Source organism: Scophthalmus maximus, chromosome 13 (genome assembly GCF_022379125.1).
Source record: "Scophthalmus maximus strain ysfricsl-2021 chromosome 13, ASM2237912v1, whole genome shotgun sequence".
Taxonomy (NCBI): Eukaryota; Metazoa; Chordata; class Actinopteri; order Pleuronectiformes; family Scophthalmidae; genus Scophthalmus; species Scophthalmus maximus.
Genome location: NC_061527.1, coordinates 5,503,628 through 5,513,266, shown reverse-complemented (window position 1 = coordinate 5,513,266; position 9,639 = coordinate 5,503,628). Strand labels below are relative to the sequence as shown.

General features: G+C 39.2%; 1 protein-coding gene across 1 annotated transcript; it reads left to right on the top strand.

Moving 5' to 3' along the window:
- Nucleotides 1–266: 266 nt before the first annotated feature.
- On the top strand, nt 267–8,579 carry mpl (MPL proto-oncogene, thrombopoietin receptor). Its single transcript, XM_035648787.2, has 12 exons — nt 267–1,351; nt 1,968–2,088; nt 2,438–2,616; nt 3,428–3,582; nt 3,998–4,154; nt 4,284–4,398; nt 5,014–5,168; nt 6,292–6,434; nt 6,936–7,095; nt 7,314–7,386; nt 7,616–7,703; nt 7,890–8,579. Exons 1-12 carry the CDS (start codon nt 1,204–1,206, stop codon nt 8,343–8,345), a joined length of 1,950 nt encoding a protein of 649 aa, XP_035504680.2. The 5' UTR covers nt 267–1,203; the 3' UTR covers nt 8,346–8,579.
- The last annotated feature ends 1,060 nt before the right edge of the window (nt 8,580–9,639 follow it).

Here is a 9,639-nt window from a genome sequence, read left to right as displayed (position 1 = left end):
CAGTACATATTAAAATACGTTATGAGTCTGGACGGACATGGATGGGAACTGTAACTTGACAGGTTGGCAGAGGCGCACAAACCACAAGGCAGTAATTCTGGTTGTTAATAGATTAGCAGGTATTTTTAATGTCCTGCAGTGTTTGCCAAGTGGAAGTGGAAGTGGGGGAAGTGGGTTGGAGCTTTGGTAATATGGAGGTTTCTCCAGAGGTAGTGGTTGTTATAAATGTCAGAAATATCTGGTGGTCTACATCCAGTGATGTCTTGTGCCGTCCCGAGTACACTTTATCTTCATGTGTGGACAATTGAGTAAATTTGATCACTTTTAGTTAGTAAGTTCTTCTAAAGGCCTCAGAGTAAAGGTGCTTTTAGTTCATTTTGATTTTCATTTTACGTTTAATGCACTTAACTTCAGATGTGAATGACAGGTTTTCATAAAGAAATGTGTGTTAAAACCATATAAATTATTCAAAATGACAAAAGATCTTTTGGCTGCATCACGACAATTGACACTAAAAAGAATTAGACACTCATACTCAATACATTTTATGAAAGAAAGAACTGATCCAGATTAAGTTTGAGATAATGAAAGTAAAAGAGACAAATTCAGCTTTAAGTTTCTGTATGTTATCAATCTTTATGAAGTGTACTTTAATACTGTAAGTATAAATTCTATAAACCAATAATAAAGCAATACATTTTCACTTGTTATTGATTTAGGGATTTAGTTTGTGGGACATTGGTTATTAATATTTCATTTTGGAACAATTTGGAAAACGATTTTTCAACAGAGGAAGTGAGAATCCAAGAGAGACTTGAAGCTTTTAAAGAACCTCACATCATCTCTACTCTCCTAGATTTCCTGAAGTGCACGATGAGAGCTCATACGGCTTTTTTGTTTTCGTGAGAAGCTTGTCTTTAAATTTTTTAATTTGAAAAAAAAAAAAAAAAATGTTACAAAATAGAGAAATGTATAACATTGCTCTCAGTCCCTCGTCCCCAGTGTGTTTGGTGCTTCCTGACTTTCACTGTACACAAAGCACATTTCCTGCTCGAGCACGTGCCTGCGCCACCGGGCCGACCCCCTCGGCTCTGCTCAACCCTGCCCACCCGTGTCACGTCAAAAACATGCATAACAGAAAACACACAATGTCCATACACAGGGTTGTGCGGTGTCAGTTTGAAATGCTATGGTGGTTTTTGGATGCATGAAAAAAAACGCGTGATACCTCAGTCCACCATGAATTCTCCCCGCAGGTGGGAGATGCTCCTTATCATCGTGTGGATTGAAGTGAGTTTTGTGCCTGGAATACTTTGCAAGGACGAAGCTGTCCGTCACCTGTCAAGGAAAGGTAGGAATTAATGATGGTTTAATTTGTGGAGTGCAATTCAAATGGAATTCAGCCAAGCGATCAGCTGCATTTATCAATTCACTCTTTATGTATACTGAAAATGTTTTAGCGACCACTAAGTTATCTGTTATTGACGGGATCTTTATAGAAGTAATATGATAACATGACAATAATAATAATAATAATAATATGCTTTACATAGAATCAAATATAGCTCAAGGCACTTTACATAAAAAGTTATATCAGAACAACACAAGAAGATATTAAGAGGATAAAGGATGTAAGAACAATAAAATCGACAAAAAAAACACCATATATAAATATATAATATGTAGCGGGCGTTAGCTCCAAATCTTAGTTGCATACAGAAATTGCTTCATTGTATTATTTGAGCATTTTGTGAGTAGAAATTCAACAGACACAAAGCATCTTGCATCGACACTTGTTTTTCAAACCAAACTAACAAACAAACAGTAAAAGCGCCGGGGCCTGTGTGAATCTGGAGGGGGGTGGGCACTGGGGGGGGGTTACAATATAACTGAGGGTCTTCTATCTGAAATGTGTGTTGTTTTTTCCATTAGTCCTCATCCAGTATTTCATGTCATTTGTGGAGCAGATGTTTTGCGCCTGAAGGAAGAGCAGGATCCTAAATGTTTCACCCGCACTGGGCGGGATTTCACCTGCTTCTTTGAGGCTGCAGACAACAGGACGTATGATCTGCTCTACAAGGTCAGCAGGTAGGTTACACACACTGGAGTTTGTAACAAAAGTACTGCACTTTCATATGTGAACTGTGGTCACTGGCTTCTCCTCTAGTGTACAGTACATAGACAACAGGTCTATGGGCAACTTCATAAAAAAAAACATGTCTTTTTTATTATGTTAATTATATGTTTTCAGTAATGTTTTTTGTTCACACTGTTCTTATGTGCTTAAGTGCTTATGAACTTTTGCACACTGCCACTGTATGCATGTTGTTTTTGCAGGGAAGGACAGTACACTTAGCTTTAATATACTGCATTTACCTGTGTGTGAGATACAACATCAATATTTGTCTGCTGTGTTCGTCCCTTCCTTCTGATCAAGCATGCCGAGAGAGAATCGGTGCGATGTGTCCGTCCTGCGGCCAGAAGAGGACATTTTCCTCCACGTCTGCTCATTTCCATCCACAGATGTTTTGTTGTTTGTGGAAATGCACCTTGAAGTCGTGGAGCACGACACCAACGCCAGCGTCTGCAGGCGGACTGTCTCTGTGGAGGACCACTGTAAGACAATTATTCATTTTCCAATATTTACCTTCCTTGACAAAAAAAGATTAAAGAAATTGCAAATGGATTTGATCACTCGTGGGCTCACATGCATGAAGTTATTTGCATTTCACATGACTTTGTGATTTCAGCCCTTACTTGTAAGTCGTATCCATCCATCCATAATTTTTCTGGCTGCTCATATCTCTTCCATTTGTGAGAGTAGCTTTTGAATCCCATCTTCAAATGAAGAATTAATTATCAAACACTTCTGTAACTCTGATCTTAAATCCCATGCTGGGCTGCACGGTGGTGTAGTGGTTAGTGCTGTCACCTCACAACAAGAAGGTCCTGGGTTCGAAAACCAACCAGGGCCTTTCTGTGTGGAGTTTGCATGTTCTCTGTATGCGTGGGTTCTCTCCGGGTTCTCCGGCTTCCTCCCACAGTCCAGAGACATGCAGAATGGGGTTAGGTTCATTGGAGACTCTGAAGTGACCGTAGGTGTGAATGTGAGAGTGAATGGTTGTTTGTCTCTGTATGTGGCCCTGTGGTAGGCTGGCAACCTGTCCGGGGTGAACCCCGCCTCTCGGCCAATGTCAGCTGGGATTGGCTCCAGCCCCCCCGCGACCCTTAAAGGGATAAAGCGGTAGACGATGGATGGATGGATGGATTCATGCTGGGAGACTTATGTCCCTCCAGTGTTTGGATGTTCAGTCAGTCAGTGAGGTCGGGAGGAGGATTCCTCATCTGTTGCCTCGACAACCTGTGGATCATTTTAAACTAATTGTTTTGACTTATTTTTTACCAACCACCTGTTTTTTGTTTCTAGTTCTCCTGGATCCCCCTTTCAACGTGACTCTCCACCGAACTGGAGAAGCCGGGCAGCTGCTGGTGTCATGGCACGCGAGGGTCCCGACATACTGTGGAGACGCGATGTACAGTGTTCGATACTCGTCCAGGGGGGTCGGAGAGACGACAGAGGAGGTACACACAACTCGTCAATACATCCTTCAGATTATTTTTCCAAGAAAACTTTGAAAACAAGCTAATGCATATCATGTGTAACAATAAGGGCATTTTTATGCAATTCAAGTACTTTAATTTAAGTTACCAAATGAGCTTTCTCTCACTACAACATCTTCATCATGGAGTCCTGAAATTTAAAAAATGAAGTAAAAGGTTATAATTATCAAACAAGGGGTTTTTTTAAATTTGGTTTTATACAAAAAAAAAAAAAAATTTATAAGGTTGGTAACAGAAAGTGAATTTATGTGTATGTTTAACTGGTGTTCGCTCACAAACTTTGTTGTAACAGGATAAAACTTTTATAAAAGGGTAAAGAACAACTTATATTAGTAAAATTGTAAACAAAATCTACAATGTGTGCTGTTTTCTACAGGTAGGGAAGGACAAATATACCAAACACTTGCTCGACTCTCTGGTACCAGGGGAGGAGACTGAGGTCCAGGTATCTGTCAAATGTGCATCAAGTCCCAGCGCAGGACACTGGAGAAGCTGGTCACAACCCGTGCGAGTCATGGTTCCCCAGAGTGCAGGTGTGTTTTTAAAAAGAAAGAGAAAAAGAGAATGAATGTCTGAGACGTTCTGTACGTAGAACGACGTGATCTCCGTCTTACTTCGTGGATGCAAAACATCAGTCAGTGGTGAATTTCTTCTCCTGTCAGATGATGCTTCACTCATGTGCTTCACCTGCGACCTGCAAAACGTCACCTGTCAGTGGAACGGGAGCAAATACGGTGCGGGAGAAGACTACAAGCTTTTCTACAAGTTTGGTCTCAGGTGGCGAAAGAATTCTCACTCAACATTTCATCACTGATTAATTAAACCTCCACAAATCCCTATTCTATTGCTCGTGTGTTTTATCGAGTTATTGGAACATGAAGGTGACTTTGATCAGACTCCTATACAGCAAACAGTAGACATGCGTCATTAGTACAAACTATCATGTTTGCCATTTCTCTTCCTATCGTGTATTCATGCACTTCACATCAAAGGTGTTGCAACACACGTTTTTTTCCAGTTTTTATTGATGTTTAAGCAAAATATAGTGATTAAACTTCGAATTAATTTTTTGGAGCAAGCAAATAATGGGTTGACTTTCAGCTCTTCCACAACATTGGACGTAAATTGGACACAAATTAATCCTTGGAAGATAATGAGAATTTTGATATTAAATTTGATTCCTTTGTATTACCTCCCCAACTTCTTATTTGTTCTGCGCTGTAATTTCACCAAGAAATGACACTGGGAACATTTCAATGAAAAACTAAAGAATAAAGAAATGTAAGTGTTTAATTTTTTGACTTTGCAGTTTAGCTGCAAACCAAAATCTGTTTGGTCTCTATGTTCACTTTGATTGGCTGTGAGTCAATATGAAACGTGTGACCCCTGTAGTGGAGGATGGACCGAGTGCCTGACTGATGGGAAGTTCACTGACCTGTGTCGTTTCCATGGAGACGAGTCCAGGAAAATCAGGGTCAAACTCTGCAGCACTGCGGCTCCACTCACCCGAACCTTCTATACTCAAGAGTTCACGCTCAACAAGACCAGTGAGTGATTTTCACTTTTTGATGTTGAGACAAGATATTGTCCTCTACAGTCTACATCAGGTTTTAAGATCTGAGAAAATAATTAGTGTTATCCAAATGTGATGAACTTAATAAATTAAACATTGATTTTTTTTTAAACTTAAGAAGAATAAAATGTGTTTTTTTTCATTAAGAGAATAAAGTCGAAATGTCAAGAATGAAGTTGAAATACTTCTTCGAGAATAAAGTCGAAAATTCTGACCCGGAAGCACTTTTCAGGAGCACCTAACAACCGGATGTTGATGTTTTGCTAGCCAGTTTGCTAAGCTAACGCTAGCTGCTAACCAGGTTCTAAAGTTGCGATATTATTATGATTGACAGGCTGAATGTTGAAGAAACGATGCGGTGACAGCGGGTGTTTGCACGTGAACATCAACGTGTGTCACTGACACGATAACGTTCAACTCAAAACAACCATGAATGAATTTTGAGAGGCGCGCAGTTACCGGAGCTAGCGTAGCTTCGCTAACGTTAGTTAACGTGGATGTGACAGATGAACTGGAACCACCACAATATCGAGATTTTTTAATCTCGATATTTCAATTTATTCTCAACATTTCAACTTTATTCTCGATATAGTATTAGAACTTTATTCTCAACATTTCAATTTATTCTCAACATTTCAACTTTATTCTCGATATAGTATTAGAACTATATTCTCCACATTTCAACTTTATTCTCGACATTTTCGACTTTTTTCCCGACATTTCGACTTTTTTCTCGACATTTCAATTTTATTCTTGATAAATTATATCTAAATTTTATTTTCGACATTTCAATTTTATTCTTGATAAATTATATCTAAATTTTATTTTCGACATTTCAATTTTATTCTTGATAAATTATATCTAAATTTTATTTTCGACATTTCAATTTTATTCTTGATAAATTATATCTAAATTTTATTTTCGACATTTCAATTTTATTCTCGACATTACGACTTTATTCTCGACATTTTGACTTTAATCTCGACAATGTTAAATAAATAAATAAAAATCTTCCCACCTCATAGTTTGTTTCTTATGCCTGCCTCTTCCGTAATTGACAAATTATGTTTTTGTAATTTTTTGTAATTTTCTTTTAGTCAAAACCTCCCCACCGGGTTATCTGAGAGGAATACTGCAGGAGGACAAGTTGTGCTTGAAATGGGAAGCTCCTCTTCCTGCCCTGTCGGCTCACCTGCAGTATGAAGTCAGCTACAGGACCACAGCTGGGGAAGTGTGGATGGTGAGTTCTTATATTTATTTTTTTCGTCTTTTAATCTTCTTTCTAAGATTAGCTAGGGCCATGGCAGGATGGTTACTTTCAGGAAATCTTTTTATCATAATAATTTTGCTCCAACAACATTTTGAAATCCTTCCATGCCTTCTAGATTTGCTCACATAACTTTTGCACGAGCATAGTTACAAATTATATGTGAATCATTTTATGTGATTATGTCATATTTAGAATTATTCTTAAGTTTTTGTTTTTAGGAAAATTATGAGATATGGCTGGTTATACATTACTGTTGACAGTGTAACTCTTTATGTCACCACTAGATGGTGCCAACGTAACAATAAGAAACAATGTGTGCGTCTACAACTGTATTCAGGGATTGGAAAACAGTCCCAATAAAACACAAATATATTTCAAAGGGGAATGCCAAAGATTCCAGCAAGAGTAAAGACTAAGATTATGATTTAACGTTCTCAATCCTGACTGGTAGATCAACCTTTTTGTCCCCAGATGGTTTCCCTAGAGGGACCAGAGACCCACACGTGTGTGGAGGTGTCAACAGGCAGCCAGTACAATGTCAAGGTCAGAGCTCGACCTGATGGGGCCGTGTACTCGGGCCACTGGAGCGACTGGTCAGACGTGCTCACCGGTCACAATCCCACAGACACAGGTGAGCTCCAACTGAGGGTGACTAAACATCCGTGAGGAACACACTGGTTTATTTCATTATTCCCATCGGCTTGTGTAAAAATCACGACCTAGAAATTGCTAAATTGCACCAAATGTAATGTTCTTAGTCGTTGTTTTGTAAGAGATGCAATAAGTAGTTTATTCAACATATTACATTTTTCATATTTAAACCTTAATGGAGTAAAATAAATTTTTCAGGCTTGTTGCTCGCTCTGTGTATCCCCGTCTTGATGCTGATAACTGCGATCTTTCTCATTTCCACGTACCTCAGGTAGGATCTTATTCATCTCATTCCTAATGTAATCAGCCATTTACTGTATTAAACTAAGATATTGATCACGTAAAAGAAAATGGATTTCTTTTTAAATGGATTTAGATGTTTTTATGCAGTTTTTTGACATTTTATATCCTGAAAAAATCACGTCAACTCACTTTTACTTGATGCCTCAGAACTTTAAATCTTTCTTTTACTGACTCTCTCAACAACATTGTTTTATCAGCAAGCTGAAGCAGTATTTTTGGCCACCGGTGCCAAACCTGGAGAAAGTCTTACAAGGTTTTCTGACAGAGATCGACAGGCAGAGATGGGTAAATAATTTCAACCACATGAGTTTAGCCTAATTAATTCATACAAATGCGATTGAGATATAGATATAAACTCTACATATAGAAATGTAGATAAGAGGATTAAGATAAAAACAGAGGGGCACAGCCAAGTTACCTGTCCTGCTTACACTCAACGCTAACAACTTGCTCACTGTGCTCACTGGACAGGATCCTCCACTTCCACTGAAGCAGTGGTCCGAGGAAGCCACTGAGTCCGTGGTGGAGATAATATCCGAAGATGGACTTTCAGGTTTGACGGAGCAACCGGAGGAACCCACCCGGCTGCTGCTGCCACCAGAAGGACCCTTCCCCAGTGGAGGACAGGCGGAAGGAGACCCCGGGACTGATGTCTTTCCCGACTATGTGACTCTGAGCAAAGGCCGTGTCATTCTTTGCCCAAAGAGAAACAATAACACGTACGAGACGGTCGGGGAGAGAGTCGAGGGTCTCCCAACGTGTCGGTGTTCCTGCGCCGACGGCTCAGTCTGCGTCCCACCTTGCTCGGCCAGTGACTTCCAGAACTATTCCTACGAGCCGCTGGCCGAGGCCGCAGACAGGTTTGACCGCAGGGTCACTCCTGCAAGGGAACCGGGCAACCTCTATACTAATTTACCCTGCAGCTAATTGTACAGTAAAACAAGTGCACCTTGGAACTCAGCGTTCACGGCATCAGTGCAGCTCCAGCTGTGGGATACTCAGTAGGCGTCGGCGGAGAGAAAAACTGCTCCATGATTCAAAAATGTAACTGTGCCTGGAGCAAAGGTGTGTTCCCATGTGTTCACAGTGCAACTGGGGTTAGTTCGGATCGCGGCATCCTCTCGCTCATCATTTCTGTCACCTCCGATTCCGTCCATTGGAGCTGAAATCCCACAGATGCAGCGCAAAGTACTTTGGTTTTAATTAAAGTTCAAGCTTTTGGTTAAAAAGTTGCTTAAGATATTCAAGCAAACTATATTATATACTGCTTTTATGTTTGTATATACAGTAGGAATTACTCCACATCTACACTGGGTTGTCTTTATAGAGGAAACAATAGCTCACAAGAGACTTTGAGAGGACAAATAAATACTCAATATGCTTCTCAGTGGCTTTTTGTTATGAAGAGAACAATGTTGTATGATTTGTTATCAATATTTTTTTGTACATTTGTGATCCCTGGTATACGTAAAAAAGGAGAGAAATAGGAAGAAAAAAAAAAGGAGAATATTAAGCTCCCTTATGGATTATTACACTAGCTGTAATCTGGATTTGTACATTATTTATATGTTTAATGATTGATGCATGATTGATTTACAGTTATGCTTAATTTTTTTTTAACATCAATGTATATTTTATTAAGTTCATCACATCTGAATAACACACTAATTCTTTTTTCAGACCTTTTCTTTATTGTTATACTTATTTACTCATTCACATTGTATCTTTTGTGGATTTTTAAAAAAAATTGAGTTTTTAAATATTCTTAAATCCCATTTGACGAGACATGTCACATTTTTTATTTTTATATATCTTTCGTTACATTTTAACTCAAAAGATTTGTATTTTTGAGCAATAAATATCAAACAGTGCTTTTTGTCCCACCTGCATTTTATTCGAAGTTACACAATTACACTTTATTTCTTACATAATCATCAGAGAAGCAGGCTGACTGGATAGCAGCAGCTTCTTTTCTTGCCCCCAACCTAACAGCAAAACCTTTGTTTTTGTCTGTTTTATATTTTTGTGTCACTAGGTGGCAGCAGATATCAACAGACAGAGACGAGATGTCTCCGTGTTGTCTCAGCATGTCCCCCAACTGAGACAACTGGTACTATTTAGCACTAACAATGAGAGAATAGTAACATTGTTGTCTCAGGTTCGACTCACCTAATGAAACCTAACGATCCATCAGCCTCTACACCTGGAGGGTACCACCTTA

Bases quoted from the DNA above. Each gene is read 5' to 3' on its own strand.
- mpl (XM_035648787.2), top strand. From the start codon at position 1,204: ATGCATGAAAAAAAACGCGTGATACCTCAGTCCACCATGAATTCTCCC. The intron at 2,617-3,427 runs GTAAGACAATTA...TTTTGTTTCTAG, and splicing joins TGTCTCTGTGGAGGACCACT to TTCTCCTGGATCCCCCTTTC. The intron at 5,169-6,291 runs GTGAGTGATTTT...ATTTTCTTTTAG, and splicing joins GTTCACGCTCAACAAGACCA to TCAAAACCTCCCCACCGGGT.